This window comes from Tachysurus fulvidraco, chromosome 2 (assembly GCF_022655615.1).
Source record: "Tachysurus fulvidraco isolate hzauxx_2018 chromosome 2, HZAU_PFXX_2.0, whole genome shotgun sequence".
Taxonomy (NCBI): Eukaryota; Metazoa; Chordata; class Actinopteri; order Siluriformes; family Bagridae; genus Tachysurus; species Tachysurus fulvidraco.
This window is the reverse complement of record NC_062519.1, coordinates 27823903-27849212: the sequence shown is the minus strand read 5'-3', so window position 1 is coordinate 27849212 and position 25310 is coordinate 27823903. Positions and strand designations below refer to the sequence as shown.

The following is a 25310-nucleotide window of genomic DNA, read 5'->3' as shown; positions in this document are numbered from 1 at the left end:
TCATTTAGAAGTGGGAATTTATTGGTACACCACTTTCACACAACAAAAGAAAACTACAGCAGCCTACATCTATCATAATTCTGCTGAGTAAACCTCTCAATTAAAGGGAATGTAAATAGCAAATCACTGATCATTCTCATTTATTCTTGAAACATTATATTACATCATACAGTCAGAAAATACATAGTTGAAGGAATCAGTACCTTCAAACGAAGAGCACTGAGAGTACATTGAGTGATACAAGCAAAATCCAGCAAGGTTTGCGCTACAGTTGATTGGGTAAGATGGCGTATGGGCTAGGCTAGGGTGGGCTGAGGGGTTGTCAGTTGCAGGGGACAGATGGAAAGGGCATCAGTATATGGACTGCTTTTATGTGCTGGTTACACCCTATTCTCAGTGTCTTTAACATCAACGAAAACATGACCTTCTAATTGGATAATTTAATGCAAAACGTAAGGTTTAAAACAATTCCAAGGTTTTCCTAAATTGTACATACTCTTAACAGATAAAAATACATTATACGATCCAAAGTGTAGTATGATAAAGCCAACATACACTTAATATACTGTATATATTTATACATAAAAGAAATCTAGGAAAGCAACAAAAGGAATGCTGTGGATGACTTGTATGCTTGTCTTTAGACACATACAACAAAACAAAAATTATACATTTCCATTTATGCAAGATTAATTTCAAATTAACTTTGCACAGAAAATGTTCTTTTAAAAAATAATTACAGTTGCTTCTCCGGAGGTCATGGTTTAGCCTGTGTTCATATAGATTACACTTTCCATTCAGACATAATCCACCAAAAGCTGCATTCACATGCTGATAATTACCTAAATGTGTACACGTTAATGGGGAACACATCTCACTGGTTGGCCATTTATATAAACACAGTCTGAATCTTATTGTCCAGCATTTACCTTCATCTGTATTAATTTTTATTTTTGTCCTTAAACCACTGGCTAGTTAGTCATTTAAATGTTTCAATCAAATAGAACTGTACAACAAATCCTAATTAATTGCAGAACATTCAGAAGAGAAGCCATCTGTTTTAGCTGGATGTTACAATCATGTGCTACAGAGTGCTGGACCAGGTAAACAAAACGGATTCCATTTGAGTCGATTCTTTGATTAGTCAGTACGTTAGAGTGGGAAAATAAAATGAAATGGGGAGGGGGAAAAAAAAAAGCACCAAAGTGAATAAAGCAGAAAGAGAACAAACACAGGCATGAGTGTGGCCTTCGTCCAGTTCACAGGAAGTAAAAGTGATGCAGACAGAAGTGAGGTGGAGGACACATCCCAGAAAGATGGTAAGCAGCTTACCATAAACACAGAGATACAAGTAACCACTACAAGTACAATACTGACTGAAGAAATGATTTCAGCTGATCCTTTTAGCTTGGTCACTGATTTGTTCAAAATCCTTCATAATGTATGTGGAGCCTTCGACAAGAGACATCGATCTGGTTTCTTGTTCTGATGTTAAACAAGCAGCCAGCAGGAGTACTGAACTTAGTAAATAATTCTCCCACATTAGTATATTGTTCATTAACTGCAAACCTCCACAGCGTCTTTTAGTGTCTAGAAATCTTGTAAAGCTGTGTCCTTTACAATAATGGGAAAACTAACATAAGATAAAATGTTGTTGTGTTTGATTTATTCCATCAGTGTGAAAACAGAAGAACAGACATCTGATTCAGTCATCCAATATTTAAAAGAAAAACAACCCACTGGATTATTAGTGAGTAAATTGAAACAAGGTTACAGAAGTAACCAAAACACATTAGTTAACACTTTTGGAACCATGTTTCCAGGGCTTATGTATTACGGTTACTTGGGCAGTATAGTGATGGCTTTGAACTAAAATTTAGGTTGAGGGCTAAGAAAGAAAGGTAGCCAGAGCTTCAGGCATAAAACTTAAAAAAAAAAAAAAAAAAAAAAAAAAAAAATCATGTACTGAACACACTCCATAAAAGGGTTTCAATCTCACACACACACGTTTTCTACAAAGATTAAACAAAGACGCATAGAGGAGAAGAAATGAAAGAAATGAAAGAAAGGAACAAACAAAATCCAACACAATACAAAAACATATCAACCAACATTAAACGACAAATAAATCCAGTTAATAAGTGGAGAGTTAGACATTTAAGACAATGGGAGAGTAGAATGGGATGGAAAGGTTAGTGAGATCGAACAACAGACTGAGGCTGACACACAAGAAGACTAGAAAAAAGAAAGGAATAAAAGAGTAAGCTAACTCTAATCAAGAGTTCCAATAAATATAATGTAGGTAGAGACGAGGGGAAACCAGCCTCAGTGTTTATGATATGATTCTGAGTGTCAGATTCAGCAAGAGGACATGGGAATGAGAGGTCAAGGGCACTGTTGGTCTCTCCGACACAATCAGCATTGTGAGAAGGTCTGCTTTATCTCTTCCAGCACATTCCCCAGCAGTGAAGGCTCATCACATTTAGCGTCGATGGAGACCGTCTGATCAGCCTAGGACCAATAAAGTCAAAGTTACACCATGCCCACACGTATATTTTTGAATATGGATTTTGTTACAAGTGCTTTAGCCCTTCAACATTTATTCACTGTTTGTGTGGAGGGGGAAAAACGCATGTCCACCGTAGTGTTATGTTATGAATGTGTTTATCATGGTTACACACTATGGTCTGTTCAAAGACTCAAGCTAACACTTAACGTGCAAACATGGGCGTAAATCCCTCCCAATCTGAGGATTGCCCCCTCCCCATGTAAAAAAAAAAAAAATATTGCACTCTCTATTGTGAAAAATATATGTATGTATACCTAAATAATTGTGTAATAAATGAGAAATTTACACCCATGCATGCAAGTGTAACCTTAATCAGTGTTAACCAAATCACTGTCATTCCACATGAGTATGAAAACTTCTATGGCTTGTTTTTGGTGGTGATTTGTTTGCTCTTCACATTCTCTACTGCTAAATAATCAGCTATAAAGTCAGCTCTAAAGTATGTTCCTGGTATGTTGGGTCATCTAGAGCATTTAAGAACATTTCTCCAACATTCATTTACATTTACATGTATGTCACATGCAAGATTCATAAAGAACTTACGGTTTTGACCAGCAAACAAACATGGTGACCCTGGATTGACCTGCTATACATGGAGGCACAGGAGTCGATCCTCTCCACAACTGTTCCAAAACAAAAAAAAAGAGATGGTATTGAATAGTACACGAGAGATTTGGAAAGTCACATGTTTCATATCAGCTGTCTTTAGCTGGCTGTGGTGTTTTGAGAAATTTTCACACCTACAAGCTGTAAACAAATTCAGTATTCTCGTACCAATAAATCTGTAATATCTATAATATAGATCCCAATGCCTACTAGAAAAATGGTGATGAAAGCAGATTCTAGCCAACAGGTGGTGGAAAGGCATGTTGATTCCCTCCAGCTTCAGAGAGCTGCTCTTTAAGTCCCCAGACTCCAGAAGCTTGGCGTATGCATCACTGTTTACACATATTAGATCCAGTAAATAAAATATAGCTGTGCTAACAAAAAACAGTACTCAGATCTTCTCAGAAGCTTCTGTTTATTGCTGACCTGTAGCATGGAGTTGTGATTAAATATGATGTGCAGGTAAAGTGCAGTTTGAAGTCCAGTTTCTCATGAGTTGAGGAATCTTCTGACTGTGACCAAAAAAAAAAAAAAAAAGTTTTGTGATGGATGACACCTTTGTGTAAATGTGCACTGTGTGTTTAGAGGACAGTTTTACCTTTACTATGAAAGCGAGGGTTCCCTTCAGTTTCTGAGGCATCACAATGCTCTGCACTGAAAACACGAAGCGGGCCTCATTTGACACACCTGCAGAACACCAGAGCAAAAACTATGAAGTATAAAACCTCAGGTTTGTCTTTGTATGTAGAAAAACTGAAGAATCTTGAGGCCTTGGGCATAATTTATACCTCTCCATCATAGTATCTGCAAGCGTTTGCTATTCCTTAAAAGGTCTACCAACATAACACGAGTTTGCACTTTAGAGGGCAACATCAAACCATAATGTACATGTAACGAAACATGTTTCTAGAACATGAACATGGATGGCCCGTGATGTTTGATGTCTACCTTCATATAACAGCACAAAGCAAAATAAGAGTCACTCATGTGTTTTTATAATTAGGTAGACTTTAAGCCAGCAAAGAAAAGACTGCAAGAAAAGACAGTAATAAAGCACGTCTCAGGGTGGGGGGTGGGGGGTTTCACGCCCCAAGCCCAAATGCTATTAGATACACTTTCATACTCCGCCAATGAGCATTTGCTTTAGACATGGCTCTGCAGATTCATATGACCTTTTGTTGAGCTTTTGAAAGTGTATACCTTTCTTCCTATGTATGCTTCAAATATGAATATGTGAAACTACACAAAAGTAGGAGTCATTCTTTTGTAAAGAAAAGCTGATGGTAGAGTGGCAATGGGATAATGATAATCTTGTTATGAATAAGTATGGCAGGTCAATCAGGTCTCAAGTTCCATTTGTGTCATACCTGGTGGCAGCTGGAAGGGCACAACAAGCCCATCATGGGGTCCAGCTCCATCCGGCCGCTGCAGTTTTGAGTTGAGGGAATCCAGCACATTGAACTCCATGGACTTCAAGAAGTTGTTGCTCTTGTTCTCAAAGATGACCGACACAACAACTTGACTGCCATCCTGCAAATTTCCCTGAATATCGTACACCTGCAAAGAAAGAATCACAGTGCCTTTTTATTTCAATGAAATAAATTACTAACTTTTTTTTTTTAACAAGCAAGGCACTCACACCTCTGAACAGTTAGAGAAAAGCAGACTTAAGTTCCTAAGAGATTGTAATACAGAATTATGATTCCTAGGAACTTAAGTCTATTCTAAAAGGAAAAGAAAATATATTTTGATTAGAACAATCCGCTGTGCTAGCTTGGATTGGAGCACACCGCTACATTTAATATGGAGAAAATGCACTTAAGGTTTCAAGCATAATCAAACACATTGTCCTGAAGCACTGCACACAGCAAATAGCAAAAGCTCTTTAATGAAGCTGTATTTTATCTGCCAGTACCTGATCAGTATCCTCCTTCATCTTTAACAGAGATGGGAGACAGGGAACAGGGCAAAATTAAAATACCAAAATCCCATAACAGAACAGGTCATCGATGGTCTAACTAAGCAACATGGTTTAGTAGTAATAAACAAAAAAATTTAAAGTCAGCAGGACAAGCGTCATCACAGGTTCTTAATTTATTTCATTTGCCACTGGGAACTGCAGCAGGCATGAATATGACTAACTCAATGAAGTGAAGTCATTAATATACTTACCATTTTAATGTACGTGTTTTCAGCCAGGAGGCAGTAGTTTGACATGGGCTGTAAGGAGAAAACATACATGCACTTAACACATGGAGGTGAAAAAATAAATAGGACAGTAGGAGCAAACATTTTGGACAACACTGTTTTAAATCAAGCTGCAGAACCGCTTACTTTTAATGCTACTGTATTTGCTTCCAATTTTTAATCTGCCCGACTGGAATATACATCAACCATAACAATAAAACCTAATACTGATGACTAACATTGTGCAAGACCCCCTTGTGCTGCCAAAACAGGGGTTTCATGCGCTTCAAATCATTCGTGAACAATTTTTGAGTTGTGACAGAGCACTTTATTCTGCTGAAAGATGACGATGCCACTGAGAAGCCTTTCTGAGACCTTTCTTTCTGTCATAGCAGTCATTAACTTTTTCAACAATGTGAAAAAAGCGCTTCTTTGTGACTCGGTCTTGACGGAAGCTGTCGTTGGTTGTCGTTCACAGTCACCCGTCAGTGGTTGTATTGTTATAGCTGATCCCTGTGTTTATATACCTTGCAAGTGTTTTTGTGCTAGCGGTGTTTCTTATAATTAAATAAAAATGATATAAATCCTATTCGCTTTTTTAGACAAATGTGCCATTAAAACTACACTGGAATGGTAGAAGAGCGAGCTCTAAATGCACCTCTCTGCATTGGTCACCTACTGTGTCGTACAGATGTGGTGGAAAGTGACTGACCGGTAGTGGCTCCTCTTCCTCCACGGTGCCGTTCTGTACCGAATCCCTCCCATCTCCCACACTGTGGTGATGGTGGTGGTGGTGGTGGTGCCGCTTTTTCTTCTTCTTTTCCTTTTCATCTTTTTCTTTCTTCTGCTTTTTCTTCTTATGTTTAGATGATTTCTAAAAGAGAAGCAGAAAGGGCAAAATAACATTCTTGCACAAGTTCACTAGATTTGAGATGCTTTTATATCTGTGTCTTATCAGTAAAGGTAACCAATTGTAGGCGGTTTCTTTGGTTTTAACCCAAAAGAAAGAAATCAGAAACCGTGACTTACCACTTCTTCATCTTTGGGCTCGTCCGAATCAGAATCTGGGGCTGCAGCTACACTCACCTCAGTGGCTGGTGGTGGAACCGGTGCCTCCTGAAAACACTCTCCAAGTTAATGTCTACAGATACAGATTTTGGATCACATGCGAACACACACCTATGTATACAACAGAACATGCATATAAACAAGTCTGCCCTTGTAGCCGTGTTCCTGTTTAAATGATTTAATACCATTCTGGAACCTGATGCTGAGAAAAGAAGAACTTAAGAAAATTGTCTCAGAAAAAAAGTACACACTGAAATACAAGTTAAATCTGTTATCAGCAGGATCAACAGCGGCCTGTGAGAGCCTGGATTAGCAGAATTTTCAGCAATATTTCTTTATGACCGTGACTGCAATAACATGATTTTTACAGCAAACCAAGACACAAGACAATGCAAATAAAAGCTGGTCAAGTAACGACTTCACAGCCAGCCCATAAATAAATAACCACAATCCCTGTGAATAATCATTCAGGGACCTGAGAAGGAGTGAGATCTTGGCACATTGACAAGAAAAGAGAATGAAATTGCAAGATTTTGTTAGGAGAGACAAAAATAGACACCACAACATGAAAGAAATGAGGGAGGATGAAACCGGACCTTGGCAGGTGGGGGAACAGGAGCACTAGAGAGCCAGAAATCCAAATCAGATGCCTAGAACAAAAAGGGCAAGGAAGAAAATAAGTTTAAATAAAACCAGATTTATAAATACTCCTTAAGTTAAACCTCTTAGGACTTTGGGGGGGGGGGGGGGGGTCCACCCGGACAAGCAGACAGGTACTAAATTATTGTGATGCGCTTAGTGATTCTGGCGCTTACGTATTGTCCGACGCTTATCCTTAAGCATAAGTTACAACGATCAGATTTCACTATAAACAAATAAACAAGAGCTTCTTTTCTCTCAACCTTTTAGTGCTAGAGTTTGGGAAGATTTGGAAGCTGAGATGAGCTTGACCAGACTGAAGCCTTCCAGCATTGCGTACTTTATGTACTGTAGAGATGAAGCAAAGGGCTAAATCCTGTCAGCATCTCTGCTAGCAAGTATCCGAGAGGGATTATGGGTAATGAAAGAAACTGTTAACCAAAGTAAATATAATTAAAATTATATTAATTATAAATGTTGACATTCAGGGTAGATTTTTAACTTAACTGCAAAAACACCAAACATACATACATACATTGTGTGTGTGTGTGTGTGTGTGACAAAATGCCCTAAATTTATTGCTGGCTGTTGTCTCTTATCTTAAGCCAGACAAAGTGCCTAATTTTGAATAATGATGTCTGCTACATTTGTCCAAAATGGCATTAGACCTTAATAGCTGTTCATGTTAAACTCTACACTCTGCAATGTGGTGGCTTTGGATTAATCTTTCTCTAGACAATCAAGAATCCTGAACTGCTATAAGGTCACACCTCGCCAGATGTGGAGGTAGCTGGGGCTGCTGCCACGCTGGTCTCTTTTGATTGCACGGAGTTTTCTGAGTGAGGATCCACTGGCTCATCTTCCACATCATTTTTGTGTTTCTTCTTCTTTTTCTTCTTCTCTTCCTCTTTGCTCTTCTGCAACAACAAAACATTGACCAACAGGGATAAATAAATTAGTGATTGTGAATATATGAAGGAATAAAACTTTTGGAGACTTGTAAGAAAAAAAGTGTTTTATTCTCTTTTTTCCCTAAGCAATTTTTCAGCAATTACTTTTTATTTAGTAAAGAATGGCTTCATACACTTTATTCAAATTAGAGTTTATGATTAAAGTAATGGATTACTTTCTCACTCTGTACTGTCTTATCATCTCTCATGAAGGTAATAAGCCAAAATAAAATAAATACATAAAGTTTGTCATGTATCAAAAAATGGCAAAGGTCTCTGTCCTTCCTGTGTTAGAAAATTTGAAGGAACAGCTTAACAATACATGTAAATGTCAAACGATATGTATATATTTTTTTTAAAATTCACTTATGTGGTGAGTGTCACAAGCCTGCCAATAAACAAAAATAAGTAAACAAACAAAAAAACAAATATTATATATTTCATATATATATATATCATTATATTTCATATATATATATATATGAAAACAGCCACATTAATACAAACCTGCTATTTGAAAATAAACTACATGCCAGAGCTCTTTCTAAAGAAAAACCTTCTGATCATAATCGTCTATAATATACCTGGATTGACTTGGAAGCCTTCTCTACGCTGTACTTCTAAATCCTTCTATACTCATGGCCTTATGCTTTCTCTTAGGACAGTTCAGTCAGTCAAGCATACCTTTCTGTCCTTCTCCTTGTCTTTCTTCTTCTCTTTCTTCTCCTTGATGCTCCTCTTCTTAGGCTCCTGTCGGATGCTCTCTCCGTCTTCATCTGTCCCAGGGCTCTTAACAACTTCAAGGCGGTGTCCCCTCACTGGCAGCTTCTCACTGTCTGCCAGGGGCCTGGAGGGACACACACACACACCCCTTGTTCTCAGTAATCCACATTCTGTCTGTGTGTAAGGGACTAGTCTTTCTAGGCCAAGCACTGCAGGGGCAGTATTCAGTATTAAGAGTAAGCTGGGGCAGGGAATAAATAAATAAACGTTGAAGAGTTCAGACTTGACAAAGAACACAAATGGACAAAGGTGTTGAGCAGTTTTAACCAAGCAGTCATTCAGCATGAATACTGTGCTGGGACAAACTGTGTGTTACTTTAGAACAAGTTCAAGTTTCTCTTACACCAAAGTGATTTGACAACGATTAAATGTTAACTAATGAAATTAAACTTGTACGCTTTATAAATTGCTAGTTTGCTCTGTTAAAGGTCTGCCAACAAGTGAGTTCTTTTTATCACATAATTTAGCACTGCAATAAATAGCACCATCTGTTCCTCTAGTGAATATAATAAAATGTAGCTTGTCATGTTACCAAGAAACCACAAAGTACTCGGCAAGCCACAAACAAAAGGACAATTATCTGTTTAAAACGTACAGCACAGACAGACAATATTTTAAACTTGACGATGCATAAAGAAGTCCTCTGAAAACTCTGATAATATGCCAAACTAATCTTAGTTAACTTTACAAGAGCCATGCAAGCTTTTGATTGCTATCAGTTAACTCAGACTTTAATATCCTGCTCAAAAAAAATTCAAAATCACATTAACATAGTTTTTTTTTCCCCAACACTGTCCTGAGTTTAAAGGGCAGTCTGTTAATATGAAATCTGCAAAGTAAATGGATTGAATGAAAACCTCATTGACTTATTTTCTAGCACAGATTATCAAACTGAATGAGTGCTTTCCTGTCAGCAACACAGAGACATCCCTGGGTCAACTACTTCTACCAAGTACCTACAAAAACGTTGTTTAGAAAAGAAGACAGAGGCAAGATTGGTAATTACTTAGCCCATCAGACTTTCTTATGAGCCTAGCACTCACCTGCAGTTAGCACCAGAAAGCAGACTGGCAGGAAGACAGAGGTGTGTGCACAGGAGACAGAAACAAAAGAGGCAGATCAAAGTATGTGTGAAAGCGAACCGGCTATGGGCCGCTTTTACTGGTGCCCTCGACTCGTTAGGTACTCTAACAAATGATTAAAAGGAAGAAACTGAAAGGTAAATGTGTTCTTAAGAGCATGAAGAACAACAATTATGTTTACATGCCTAGTTTTGGCATGAAACCTTTGTGAAAGTGGACTGTCTAAAGGCTGACTGATCGAACCATATTCAAAACAGAGGTCACATACTTGTCTAAATCAATGTCCAGGGCTTTGTGTGGATCATTAGGATCTTTGTCGTCATCGTCACTTGGTAAGGCATTCTGCAAAAAAAGATTATATATATTAACACTGGAATACAGGATTTTACCCTTATGAATCACAACACAACCGTCTCAGTGCAGTTCACTGTCTGCATTACCTCTGGCATCTCCTCAGTGACTATATCCACGTGGTGAGCCGGTGTGATATCTTCCTCACTCTCAGGGCCAGAGTCATCTCTCTTCCCTTTCCCACGCTTCTCTTTCTTCTTCTTTTTCTCTTTCTTCTTCTTCTCTGCCTTCTCCTTCTGTCGACGCTCCTCCTCCAATTTCAGGTACTGATCAGACATGGGCATCCCTGATAGAGGGGCAATAAGTCATCGATGTATAGCCAGTACTTTAAATTTCCTGGTGTTGCTTTAACTACTACAATAAACTGACAATTTGATAAATGAAGGCACTGAAGTGCAACAGGATTTCCAGTAAGAGAGAAAAAAAAAAGGCAGAACCACAAATAAATTTTAAATAAATGCACAAAATTGACAAAAATCAATGTACAATTTATAAGATTTTACATTGGATATGAATAGTAAGTAATTACAAATACAAATTATCATTGATACTATTTAGGAAAAAAATGTTAGATAAACATTATCCAAGACACACATAAAATGAAAGATTTAAAAATATAAATGTGTATAGTTTAGTTCCCAGATTTTAATAAGACAAGTGTATATAATAAGACAACACTCTTCATTAAACAAGAGTTTACCTGGAACTTTGAGTGGCACACTAAGGTCAATCTGTACCACTGGAATGTGCTCTACACCTGGCATGTCCTGATACGCCTGTATGAACATACACAAACCATTCACTAAGGCTTGATGGCACTTTATCATACTATACAACTTTCAAACTATCAGTTTCTTAAAGCTGCTATACCTTCTGAGTGGACGGGGAGGATTTAATGTAGAAGGGGTTGTTAGCTTGTTCCTGCTTCCTGACTTCCCTTCTCTGTGTGGATTGAAAGAGACAGAATGAGGATTAGCAGAAAAGTCAAGGCACTCAAACTATAGGCAATTGTTGTGGCTGGAATAAAGGAGTTCATTTTTATGCACTCATTAGTGTTGAGTTTGTGTGCTAAAGCTGTGGTTCAGTTTAGAGCATCATGTAACTTGCTGCTTTGGACTTTATTTGGATTTCATAAACTCAAAAAGTACATGACTTGTGTTAATAGCAGACATATTAGTACATCTGGGTTTAGACAAGCATACAGATCAAAAACATTATACTACGTACAGGCACAACTCTATTATCGTTAATTTGAGCAATTATTAACATACAAAAAAAAATTTTATACCAAATGTCTGCGGGCTGTTCTTATATAACGGACTGTCTGAATTGTATGCAGTGTACATGTTTAGAAAATGTTAGGTTAGATTGGTGGGGTGTTGAAGTTGCTTTTAGATTTTCAGGTTTTAATATTAGCTTAATAATATTTATTAGACCCTGAAGAATGTTTTTTTAATTAACTAAGTGTTTACACATTTAAACATGTGCAAAGTTAAAGAAAGAAAGAGAGGACACAGGCTTTGTTGTGCAGAACAGCCAAAGACTTGCTAACATTTTGTCAAATGCACCAACACAACAGGATTTATAGAGTCATAACAGCTGCTGGGAATAAACAGACAAGATCGTTTTTCTTCTGTTGAGTTTTTTAAGCTGTGAAACTACAGTAATCAAAATATTCAGCCTTATAAAGCTTAGGCTGGCAGAGGAAACACACACAAACAGACCGAGACAGACAGAGACACACACACACACACACACACACACACACACACACACACACACACACACACACACACACACACAGGCAGAGACAGGCAGAGACACAGACAGACAGAGGCTGACAGACAGAGACACAGACAGACAGAGGCTGACAGACAGAGACACAGACAGACAGAGGCTGACAGACAGAGACACAGACAGACAGAGGCTGACAGACAGAGGCTGACAGACAGAGACTGACAGACAGAGACACAGACAGACAGAGACACAGACAGACAGAGACACAGACAGACAGAGACACAGACAGACAGAGACACAGACAGACAGAGACACAGACAGACAGAGACACAGACAGACAGAGACACAGACAGACAGAGACACAGACAGACAGACAGAGAGACACCCACACATACACAGAGACAGTCCCAGGCACAGAGACACACCCACACATACACAGAGACAGTCCCAGGCACAGAGACACACCCACACATACACAGAGACAGTCCCAGGCACAGAGACACACCCACACATACACAGAGACAGTCCCAGGCACAGAGACACACCCACACATACACAGAGACAGTCCCAGGCACAGAGACACACCCACACATACATAGAGACAGTCCCAGGCACAGAGACAGTCCCAGGCACAGAGACAGTCCCAGGCACAGAGACAGTGTGTTACACTAGACTGCAGGTATACACACCCTTGCCAGCTCTTTCTCATCAACTTCAGTGTGGCGAGGTCGAGTGTGCTTGGGCTCCTCTTTAGAAAACAAAGTCTTGGGCTTCTCATCTTCAGACTCGCTCTCAGATGGAGGTTCATTGATCCAAGCATCCAGATCCAGTCTGCAAAAAACAAACGGTCAATTAGTGCAAGGTGTTTCAATAGCCTTTGGATAAGAAGATTCCCTGAGAGGCGTATAAAGGGGAAAAACAAAAACCTGGGTATGTTTATGTAACTTCCTGCCATATTAGTATAGAAGGAAATAACTTCTCACTGCTCATATGACTACTAATTTAGTACCTAATGATATTATTACAGAATTTGGGTGCAAAGACAGTGCGTGTGTGGCATCTCTTTAGATGACTTACCCTTCAGGCACAGGCACTTTCTTCTGAGCTTTAGGAGCCACAGGGTTAAGTTCTCCTGCAAATAGCGCAGATACCTCCACAGATACTTCTACATCCTTCTGCTGCAGCTTCTGAATATATTTTACTAGCTGTAGAATGCAGGATGCCTGAGGGGAAAAAAGGAAAATCAACAGTGATCAGGGATATACAGTATGTATGCATGTGTGTGTCTGTGTGTGAGAAAGCGTGCATGTGGAAAAAGAACATTTAGAAAATGGCAAACATTTGAGAGCTTGTTTTAATGGTGTAGGTTTTAAAGCCTCACCCTCTCCTGTACTTCCAGGTTAGCACTCTGGACAAACAGAGGCAGTCTGTCTATGAGCATCTGACTAGCCTCCTGAGCAACCTGGATGTCTTCTGTCCCCTCATGTTTCTGCAGCAATGTTGCAAACAGCTTTGCAGCATTCTGCACATACACAGCCTGGATGTGGCCTGGCAAAGTTGCCACCTTGGGTCTCAACATGGCCTCTAGCGTCTGCATGGGGTCCTCCAGGTGTCTAAGGAAATGAGGCACAATAACATTAAAAGCATGGCAGCTTCCCATTTCTCAGCCGGAGTGTATTTTATAAGCAAAGACATGGCCTTTTCTTTCATCATATTTAAAGTATAAAGTTAACATTGCAGCAATGATACCTGTAGTCAATATATTTATATATCATTTCTAAATCTTAATCAGTATTCTCCAAACAAATCACAATTTGACATACTCAGAAAATTCCCCACAGATCCATGCAGCAGCATAGAGGACCTCACAAATTCCATTGCGCTGCGTGTTGCCTGTCAGCAGATGTGCATTATCTAAAAGCATGGCCATCTGAGCCACAGCAAATTCTCTGATGGCCTTCACACGGATGGCCACATCTAACATCTGAGAAGCAATGAGATGACCGTGGCGGGTGCCTTCAAGCCGTGTTAGCTCTACCAGAATGCTAATGTACCTGTGAACACAAACAGATCTCTCCAATTCAAATGGGAAACCAAATTCAAAAGGCAATCCAACATCTCCTAGGAATATAATAAGAGTAGAGTAAATAACAAAATCACAAAGTGTATTGACTGTCTTTTCACAGTGAAGTGAGGTTAAACAGGGTTTCTTACCACTCAAAGTTAGTGATGTACTGGTAGTTGCTCTGGCTACAAATGTCGATGATCTTGGTTAGCAGCTCATCTCTATATGTGGTGCCTTCAGCCTTATCTACATGCAGCATCAGCTTCTTGACAATTTCCATCAGGTTCTTCTTAGAGACCTACATGTGTGACATATTGCAATACATTGAGCAAATGCAGATGCAGCAAACAGACCAATAACTTAAGTGCTAAAGGTTAGTGGTTTGCTTAGTGTGTTTTGAATGTATTTTCCAAAGTAGCTACAGAAAATAACATGTACTAGTCATAAGATTATCAAAGTCAGAGTCTAATCAGTGTAAAAGTACAGTTAAGCAGGTTAGCAGATATTGTGTACCTTTTAAGAAAACAAAGACATTAAAATCAACAGGAAACACAAATAAAGAGGGTTAAACCGGATCGTATACCATGCCATAGAGAAGATCCAGAGCCCGCAGTCGGATGGACTCGTCCTTGTCATCCAGACACTGCAGGATCAGGTCCTTGTGTGACTGCACAGACTTTGGGTGCGTCTTTAGGATCTTGGACATAGCTAACAGACCCAAGTACTTCACTGCAATGAAAAGCACAATCAGCAAAAAAAAAAAAAAAAAGAGAGTCGTTGTTTTAAACTCATCTTCCCATGACATGCTCTCCTACATGCTTCTCTCTTTATTAAATTAAAAATTGGTAGTTTTGAGATATACTAATAATAATTTTATATATATATATACACACACACACACACTAATATATATATATATATATATATATATATATATATATATATATATATATACACACACACACACACACACACTTATATATATATATATATATATATATATATATATATATATATATATATACATATATACACACACATACACACACATACTAAATAAAGTCTAGGTTACTATGTCTACACTACATTTAAATTCAAATAATTAGACACAAACACAAAAGAAGATGAAAATACACACACAAAGACAAACACAAACACAACAGACAGACATACGAGGATTTGAGGTTTTGTAAGATTTTGTGAGCACAGTGGTGTAATAAATGTTTGACCACTGGATAATGCTGAGTCATCACGCAGATCAAGGCTTTATGCAGTTGGACTCCTTAATCGACTGAACAACCAGTGAGCAGTCTCAGCAATCACAAGGTACACTGTGACCCTGAAATATGCTTTAAATTGGTCAGGTTGAGAAAATGCATGTAAATTAACTTTACTCACCACATTTCCATGTTACACACCATAGTGATAATCTAGGCTTTCAACAACAATCTGTTCGGTTATGCTGAGAAACGAGGCAGAGTAAACGGCAAGAACTTTAGCTTAATAACTAGTTTTCTGTAATTATTTTCCATATCCAACAAGAACAATAAAAGCTCAGATTCATACCCTTGTTAGGTAAATTTCAAGTAGCAATAATAATAATTAAGAACAATGTAGCTGAAAAAAACACAAAGATCCTAAATCACGTGTTTGATGTATTTGAAAGACAAATCAAAATTACCACTACCTATTACAATGGTTGGACTTTTTTTTTTTTTTACTTCTTACTTTCGTGCAAAAAGAATCCTTATTGAGACTAAATTTAGGAATGAGAAGCTCCTGTCAAATATTAATTACAAACAAAACTCAGTCCAGGTATTACTCTACTCACTGCACTCAGTGGGATCCTGATAACTCGAACCTTACTGGGGTGCTACTCAAGTGCTAAGCTCTAAACTGAAAGATACTGGATTACACCATCAATAAAAAATAAATGATCCAATCTAGAGAATGTGAAGTCTTCATTTTTCATCACAGATCATAAATAAAAAATTTTGAACTTTTATTCCTTCTTTTGCAGAGTTAGAACTAAAGCACGAAGGGAGCTTCGAGTTATCCAGGATGGAGGTCTCCACATCCTCCATGTGTAGGGGCTTGAGGGGCTAAAACACTAACACGCAGACAATGAGAAAATGACACACTGCAGGCATTGACAGAAGGCTCACAGTTCTGGTCTGAGTCTTCAATCAGGATTCGCAGTTTCTGCACACAGAGCTGTGGATGAAGGCAACAAATAAAAGATAAGACATGAGGAAGTGAGAGTTATAGGTAGCATATTTAAGGTGTTTCCACAGCATTTTTCTTACTCTCAATTATTGACTTTATCGGGTCGGTTATAATCGTGTCAGTTATAAACCTTCTCAGTACATTGGTCTAGAATTAATTAATTTCCTATTGAATACAACTGCATACACAGCCAATCTGAGTTTACAGATATGCTCAAATTTTTTCAAATACTTCTCTATTAATGAGTAAAATGTATAGTATCTAAAAGATTGAAAAGAATTAACTTAAAAACCCAGACATTCAAACTCAAAGAAGTGAGACCCACCTGAATGCTAGCACTGTGGTTGGGCATCCCAGAGGACAGAGAAATCAACACTGCATAGGAATAAACAGGGCAATAATACTGTAAATAAACTGATATTAGGTGTTAATTATAATATTCTAACTGATTCCACTGTGTGGAACAAGAACCAACCTGCAATCACTGTGTTTACACACTCGTACAGCAGAGACATGGCAGAGGTACTGGAAGGAAAATAAATAAATAAATAAATAAATAAATAAATAAATAAATAAATAAATAAATAAAAAAATAAAAATTAGACAAAACAAAATTAGTGGCATTTGGACAAACTATAAACCGAGTTGTTACAGACAAAACAATTGGTGGTGCATCAGTGTAAACATTTTTGGAGATATTTGAAGAGTTTACTTGGTTTTTTTGGTAAATGTTTTTTGGTTAAAATGGTCAGACGTATAAGACAAAGCAGTGATATATACTGAATACAGCTGGGCTCAAAAGTTTGAATGCCTTAGGAGAATTTGATATCTCACACACACACACACATATATATATAAATCATGAGTGAGAAGGCAAAAAAAAATAATAATTTCGTGATGATTAATGACTTCACGTGACCATTATCCTTAAATAAGAGTAAAAATTTTTTCAATTCAAATTTTGTACAGCACTTTTAACAATTGACATTGTCCAAGCAGCTTTACAGAACATAAACTTAAAACAAAGGGTTAATATAAAGAATAATATAAAGATTAATATAATACAAACAAAATCAAGATTAATGTTAGACTTATATTTAAATGTGTTTGTATTTATCCCCAATGAGCAAGCATGAAGTGACTCAGGTGTCTGTGGCGAGGAAAAACTCCCTTAAATGGTAAAGAGAGAAACCTTGAGAGGAACCAGACTCAAGGGGGAACCATATCCTCATATGGCTGACACTGGAGGGTGTGATTATAAATATACATTATAAAATGTTGTATTGATGAGGAGGTTGTTGTCCTCAAAGACCACATGGAGTTTTGCATCTCCTTTTGCATTATCAGTCATATTTTCCAAATAAATGGCAATGTTTAACAATTTTTTTCCAGGGTATGTAAACGTTTGAGCACAATTGTATATATACACTGTGATGTGCATCTTTCACCTGTAATTAGTTATACTACCAGCACTACTAATCTTACCTGTGGATGAGGTTAGTTAAGGGCTCGATCAGCTTCTTCCCTAGACGAGGCTCCAAAGGGGTAAGGGCGCCAAACTTGATAGATAGATAGATAGATAGATAGATAGATAGATAGATAGATAGATAGATAGATAGATAGATAGATAGATAGATAGATAGATAGATAGATAGATAGATAGATAGATAGATAGATAGATAGATAGATAGATAGATAGATAGATAGATAGATAGATAGATAGATAGATTTTAAAAAACAACATTCATGTCATGAATCTCTAGACACATAAAAATGCAAATATGGATGTGGTGTCCTCCACATACCAGTTTGATGATTTTGATGAGGACCCAGTTGTTTGTGGAGGAGGTCATCAGCTTAAAGAAAAGGGGGGCCAAGGACAGGTAGTTCTTGGGGTTTCTCCTGGCCAACTCGCAGATGACATTAACTGCTGCCGACTGTACACCTGGTACAAGGAGAAGCACAATTTCACAAAGCACAAAGAGAAACCTCAATTACCTCATTACATTGTTAGAAACATGTATAAAAGTTTTAAACTGGCGCTTACATCATTAACCCTTATATCATTTCAACTATTGTTGAAGGTTTAAAGACTCCCTTTGGTAGTTAAAAATAATAATCATATTCTCTTCAATGGTATCGCACACATGCTACAAATGCAGCTGATAAAAGAGTAGCTTGGAAGAAAAAAAAACATTTCTTGCATTGCGTATTTGTCTTACACATGCGCACACTTACACACTTCTAAACCACTCGTGTTTTAATACAGAGGTGTGGTTTGTTGTGACTGAATGAATAAGGGACTAAAAGAGACCTCCACACCTGGGTCTGGGTCCTCCAGTTTCTCCTTGAGTCGGGGGAAGGCAGGCCGCAGAGACTCAGGGTACTTCAGGAACACCTTATACATGATGAGCACAGCCTTCTTCCTAATGTATGGCTTAGTGTGAGACATCTGAGATTTGCAGAAAGCGAGAGAATTACAAAATTTCCTATGAAATCATAAAACAAGGCAGTGCATTCAAACCTAGATCTTTCATTTAGTAGTGATGAGCAGTGTTTTTAAATTTTATTTTATGATTTTAAATTATTCTTATAATATCACACCAGAGTCATAATATCGTTGGCAAGGTCACGGGCCAGGTCAGGGGTCACAAAGCAGGAGAGGCCAGTCAGAGCCACACCAGTGTCGTACTGATTTGGACTGCTGAGATCCTGGAGTAAGGAAGGAAAAACAGTCACAGTGAAATGTAAAGATCATGACTCTTAGGCACGAAAGGCAAATTGACAATTAGAAACTTTTCCAAGGTCCTGCTGTTGTTAGAACACATCTGTTTCACACTTTTCCACAGCAAATGATATAGATTTTGACTAAGAATCTTGATATCAGAGGCTTTTCATCATCATGACAACTAACAAGAAACTTTTTTTGTTGACTAGCATTAACATAACAGTGCAGCTGAGGCAAGGAAAAAAAATCTAAATTAAATCTTGTGAATCTAGACTTGCAGAAATAGCTATGAAATGGTATAACCTGTGGTCTTGTACAAACAAACAAAGCAATCAGGTAGCTAATTCCTCATGGTTCAGCTTTCAAACTGCTAGAATTATGGGCTGTTTCGTAAAATGTTTCACAAATTACCTGAATAAGCAGCAGCACCGTGAAAGTACTTCCTATTACATCATTACATGAGCAACATATGCAGCATCGCTGAGGTGGTCAACATGCTGAGGTTGAAGGTGAACTTACTTTTCTGAAGCTAAACAGTGTTTTTGAAGGAACAAGTACATTGCTAAGCGTGAAAAGGGAACCCTGCTACTTTCCAAATAATAAAACTACAAGCTGACTGTTCATCATGAGAAACAAAATGACTGAAAAGAATACTTACCTTGCGAATCTGATTGGTCGTAAGCATGATGACATCAGTGCCTTCATGAAAGCACTGTGAGGCAGCCAGGTAACCGATTCGCTGAGAGTAAGGGAAGACACCAATTACAAAGAAAAATCATTAGCAAATCCGCTAAGCAAGTGTGCAAAGTATTAGCTAGTTAAGTATATCGATATATAGACAAATGGAAAACAAATGTGTATACGTTCATTATCCTCTTCTAAAAAGATTCTAAAGTAGTGGTTGTGCCAGACAAAAACTCAAAACGTTGGTCAACTTTTTGACTGTAAAATGTGGTGCCCTGTCCTCACGTTACACACAGATGATATTTGAGCCTGACTGTACTGTATATCATTGGTGTTTTACATAACAATATGTTCCTGACTCTGAAAAGATATTTCATCCATATGCGCTAACTAATCCAAATGGAAAAAACATTCTACAAGGAGCCAGACTGAGCCTTGACTAATGCAGTGGTAAGTTTCATATCATGCATTTTGCCTATATAATAAAGCTCTAAGGTATGTAACATCACTGTGAAGGGCATTCAGCTTAAACACAGCTATGTAATAAATAAAAACATACATTTTGCAAGCAAACTCTTTTGCATTCTTACCTTAAAGGTGAATTTGGAAGAGCTCATCACCTCAACAATATTGAATGCAGCCCAGCTGACATCATATCCAAGCATCTGCAACTGTAAACACACACACAGTCAGGCAAACTGCTTATTCAAAAATAAAGCACTATTCAAAAACAGGAAACCTGCACAGGAGCTGATGCCATCACATCTGTACATCAGAAGCCTGCCAAGAATGCAAAGTACAGATTGGTGGACTTACGTAGGTGAGCTTGCACACTGCATTGGCTTTGACGGCAATATTGTCCTGTTTGAGTTCCTGCTTGATCTCGTCGATGCATGTGGAGATGTATTTGGCCTGTGGAGAGACAGTGGATAGAATCACACACAGATATGCGTTATAGTGACTGATTGCTTCACTTCCTCCTTACAGCTTAATGATATACATCTCAGTAGTGATAAAATAGTCATACTGTCTTCAGAAGAAATGTTGGATTGGGCCAACAGAGAGGATCCGTTATGTGAAGTGTGCATTTAAGACATTTGGCCAAGACAGTGTGATCTTGTGATACTGATGCTGGTATAAAATCTTGTCCTTGACGCAACACCCTGTAAAAACCTTCTGTCAGCACTTCTGTCAGATGGAAACCTAAAACAAAACCCTCTGTCAATCAGTCTCTCTCTCTCTCATATCTGTCTTCCTCCCCTTCTTTGTCCCCTCTCTCTGTCTCTCTCACACTCACTCATGCACACTTTATGGAGTGAGGGTCATGTGTCGGAAGTCATAAGACAGCATACAGACAGAATGAGGGAGGGAATGAGGCATTATGAGAGAAACTGCAGTAGTGTATGTTTTCCCAGCTGCACAGGAATGTGAAGAAGGGCCAGATTCCTCTATTCAGCATCCCGGTTGTTTATTGTGTTATACAATGTGCTTTCTGGGTGAATAGTACTGTAAAGAAAAACCCTTTTTGGATACTTCGAGCACAATAAGAGTCTCTTGAGTGAATGAGCTGAACCTCTCTTTCACTCTCAGTACAAACATCATAAACTCGTGAAATTTTCAGAGCACCAATCACACCAATGAATTCCACACCTACAGCAGGGTGAAAAAGTAACACACTGTCTAGAAAATCTGACTTCACCTATGCACAGACAGTACTATCTGGAAAACAAACAGAAAGGGCTTGGCCAGGCAAAAGCTGAACAAACGGACACGCAAACACACCCACATACAAGCTTAATTCAGGAGGGGATGAATATTTCAAAGTTCTGTCCATGGTTGGCTGGGTAACAGACACTGTATCTAGGTGAGCTGGTACAGGTTACACAGGTGGAGCCTTTCATGACATCTGACTCCAAATGTCTCTGGATGAAGCAGAGCGAAAAGGGATACGACGCTTGAAAACCCTTGACATGTAAAAACACACTACATTTAAATGTTCCCTGAATAGAAAAGGTCTACCAGTCCTCAGTGGATGTCTGTGGACCTCACACTCATATATGGGTCTTCCCTAACCTGTTGACACATTCTTGGATGCACACAGTTGTATAGGCTGCTGTAACATTACGATTTCCCATCACTGAACCAAAAATGCTTCAGCCCCTGTGCACAAAGTGAGCTAAAGTGAAAATATGGCCTACAAGAGGCCTGCAGAGAACCCTGACCTCAGCCACATGAACACTTTTGGGATAAACTGGAAGAAATGCAGACTAAACCCAACAACACTGCCTGACTTCACTAATGGCTGAACAGATACATCCATACAGCCATGATCCAAAATCTAGTGACAGATTTATTTGAATCTATTTGAATAATATAATATTATGCAGTAAAATTGGCTTTATACAAAACAGTGGCCATAATGTCGACTTGGGATATCACTGTGGGAGTAAAGACCGGAATTGGATAAATTACCCTATGGCAGATTCTGATATTATTGTTATGTTTCAATTGGGTGACACCATAATAAGCTGCACTAATAGCTATTATGTTGTTGCAAAACAATGCATACATAGCAACATACATAGCTAAAGCAATAATTAGCAAGTTGGGTGTTTATTGTACGGTTTTTGTACTTAACTATTGTTCTTTCTCCAGAGACATTAAATAATATCTAGCTTTACATTTTTTTTTATGTTTTTGCTGCCACTTTGCGAGTCATCCTACATCATGTTAAACACTGTGCATTGTGTAAAGAATTATTAATTTGAGGTGTGTTTTTTTTGCCATTTCAGACAGAACAAGGCTTAGACATAAACCAATATTGATAAATTAGAAAACAGATAATTATTTAGCCTTCTGTCATAGATGGAGACCCTGAGCAATGATAATAAGCAATGTGTAGCATAACCGTCATTTAAGAATGAGAAGGAACAAATGCTTTCTGTAGAATGTAAAAATGGATAGTGCTACTTGGCTGCTGGAATAAAAGGATTTAGTGCTTTATTGCATTAATATTGCTACATTATGCAAATGAAGATGGATTGTTAACCACCTAAATTACATTTTTCTGTGAAATGCCTGCAAAACTAAAGAATGAGCGTTTCATGATCACATCATGTCCTGCGAGTATGCCTCAGGCATGTGGCGTGCTTAATGAGACTATAGTTGAACAAGAACTGGGGACAAATGGAGCAGCGCTGATGCACATGCAGCTGAGCAGACTGATAAAATTACAGGACAACCTGGCCTACATTACACAGCACACAGCCAAAGCCAGATGCACTGCTCTTACACAAACAGAGATGATGTCTCATGACTGCATCACGGTCAACAAGGCACTACTTAACTGTCAAGCAATAAGTAGATTAAAAAAGAAGTAGATAAAAATCTTCTTGCATCCCCGAGTTGGTACCATAAACAAAATTTTGAGAAAAATCTTCCGACGGAGTTAAGCTGCATTTGAATGCAGCATTTTACAGGGAATATACTTTGTAAAAACAGCAAGAACTTGCATTGTATCAGTTACAACTGAGTGTGAACAAAACTTAGAACACTGTTGAATGATTCAGTGACGTATATGTCCTGAGACATCATTGGCTGTCAGTGAACAGATATGTATATTGCTATATATTTAAATTTAGTGACGATTTAGATTCTTTTTTTTTTAATTATGCATGTTTATTGTTTAGATCTCTTTAGTGACCTCGTTAAACAAAAAAATTATTAATTCAAGAACTGCCGTGCATTTGATAGGGTTTCCAGCTCACATCACTGATAACTTCTGTTTCCAAAGACCAACCAGTGACCAATCACTGATCATGAGTTTACACTGGGTTCTTCCATTCCGTCCTTCTTTGAGGTTCTGTGTGGTAAATACTTACTTATCACCATCTTGTCATTATGTTGTACATTTTGTCTCACCTCAGGATGCCATGTAACCTGCTTTACGTTGTCCTGTGTCACAAGACACTGCACAGTTTTGTGATGATCCCAAAGGATCAATTCTTTCCAATGAATACGTGTTATAAAAAGAAATGACAAAAAAAAATTCCCACTTGACTTCTTCATTCTTAACTATAATTACAATTCATAAAAGCGACTTATTACCAGAAACCATTTATTTTGTGTCTATTTTGTGTTTCTTTGCATCTGTAAACATATAGTCTGTCACGTCGTGACAAATGATGCTTTATCTCTAAGAACAGAATCTATTTTACTCCTTCTGTTTTTTTTTCTCAAGAAAATTATAATTCAATTATCAAATGATCCCCTGAACTTCCCAGAAAAACAAAAAGGTCAAGTTCACGCTCGAATAATTAGCAGCTTTTATCCTAGCACTGCTAACTCGCTGTACTAGTTGCTTTTCATTAAAAAACAAAACATTTCCAATGTTGTTAAATGTCAAACAATTAAAAACCAACGTAATGTAATAATGTAAGAAGTGTCATTTGTCAGCGTATAATAATTACAATAAGTGACTGATGTAAAGAGATAGAACAGCTGTCAGGAGCTCAGCTCGTCTTAGCTAGTTTAGCTCACAGGCTAACAGGCTAGCAGGCTAACTAGGTGGCACCGATAGCCGACCTGTTTGCTAGGGGACAGCTGGATCTTGCTGCTCGGGCACACGGATGTCAGTTAGCCGGTGGACGACTCGACACTTCTGTATTCGTTCAGAAGAACAGAAGACGGTTATCTAATTGATTCCAGCTACGTGTTAGCGATGAGCTCATTTCGTTCCCGTTTGAGAGCTAACTCACGCTAAATCACACGGACCACACGTTTTGATTAAAATACCTTTATATTAGCACGTAAAGGGAAAGGTCTGTCTAATAATTTACTCCGTAACAGCCATAAGAGAACGATTTCTTATCAGTAAACAGAGGAAGTTAGCAAGCTAGCGCAGGTTAGCCGTTAATAAGAACCGTTACGTTTAGCCGTTACAGCTTGAAGCAAAACGACACGTCTTCACATCCATTACAATGGAAATGTAGGTATTATGAATAATATGTAATATCTGACCTCATCTTCCTTGTGGTTCCTAATGCCACGTACTAAGTCCTGAAGGTTTTTATCGAACATCCGATCGATGCTCCCTTTAACGATCTTTAAAGCCATGGCTGCTGCTGCAAAGCCAAGCCCCCAGTCGCTCCTGTCCGGGGAGACCAAGCGGTGTTTTCCGAGCTGATAGGCCTGCTAGACAGTCTTTCATCCACCTGAGTATCGTCCTCACAGAAGAACACTACAGTCTGCTAAATCCTAGCCTGAAGAAGGCGAGGCCAGCTGGATCCGTCCTCCTCCTGTAACTGCAAACTCACCGACTGGCAACAGACTGGTCTAAGGAAATGGCTGACAAAATGGCGCCCGGATCAGCTGACTGGACGCACTGCTGTGTCCCAAATGAATACCTGCTCCCTAACGTAAGTGCACTACACAGGGAGTGGAATAACAGTTTATTCAGTCTTAATGACGGATTATCTAGCTGATAAGGCGGCGATTTGTAATTCGGACTATATTTTGATTATAACAAAAAAAATACTGTGGTTGGTATTATTTCTAATACTTTCTAAACAATATTTACATTGTATTTTATCTGCGTTTATATTCATAGATGATTAATATTTGTCTATTATTATTA

At 38.3% G+C, this 25310-nt stretch overlaps 1 protein-coding gene across 7 annotated transcripts; it reads right to left on the bottom strand.

Moving 5' to 3' along the window:
- On the bottom strand, window positions 1-25061 carry ap3d1 (adaptor related protein complex 3 subunit delta 1). Of its 7 annotated transcripts, XM_047802549.1 has the most exons (35): window positions 24695-25061; window positions 20492-20587; window positions 20266-20346; window positions 19650-19730; window positions 18868-18975; window positions 18586-18715; window positions 18069-18208; window positions 17749-17822; window positions 16739-16788; window positions 16589-16638; window positions 16203-16251; window positions 14621-14766; window positions 14187-14335; window positions 13796-14026; window positions 13354-13585; window positions 13050-13195; window positions 12662-12803; window positions 11106-11177; window positions 10936-11011; window positions 10325-10521; window positions 10153-10226; window positions 9846-9869; window positions 8704-8866; window positions 7840-7986; window positions 7027-7080; window positions 6392-6478; window positions 6075-6236; window positions 5348-5395; window positions 5091-5111; window positions 4543-4732; window positions 3774-3862; window positions 3602-3687; window positions 3386-3507; window positions 3113-3192; window positions 1-2511 (listed from the first exon to the last, which is right to left on the bottom strand). In XM_047802549.1, exons 1-35 carry the CDS (start codon window positions 24788-24790, stop codon window positions 2416-2418), a joined length of 3789 nt encoding a protein of 1262 aa, XP_047658505.1. In that variant the 5' UTR covers window positions 24791-25061; the 3' UTR covers window positions 1-2415. The 7 variants fall into 7 exon arrangements, with proteins under 7 accessions (XP_047658505.1, XP_047658508.1, XP_047658519.1 ...); XM_047802552.1 differs by lacking the exon at window positions 5091-5111; XM_047802563.1 differs by lacking the exon at window positions 7027-7080.
- Between the last annotated feature and the right edge of the window lie 249 nt (window positions 25062-25310).

Bases quoted from the DNA above. Each gene is read 5' to 3' on its own strand.
- ap3d1 (XM_047802549.1), bottom strand. From the start codon at position 24,790: ATGGCTTTAAAGATCGTTAAAGGGAGCATCGATCGGATGTTCGATAAA. The intron at 14,336-14,620 runs GTATACGATCCG...TCACACATGTAG, and splicing joins TGGATCTTCTCTATGGCATG to GTCTCTAAGAAGAACCTGAT. The intron at 9,870-10,152 runs GTATGTGACCTC...TCTTCCTGCCAG, and splicing joins CTGGACATTGATTTAGACAA to TCTGCTTTCTGGTGCTAACT.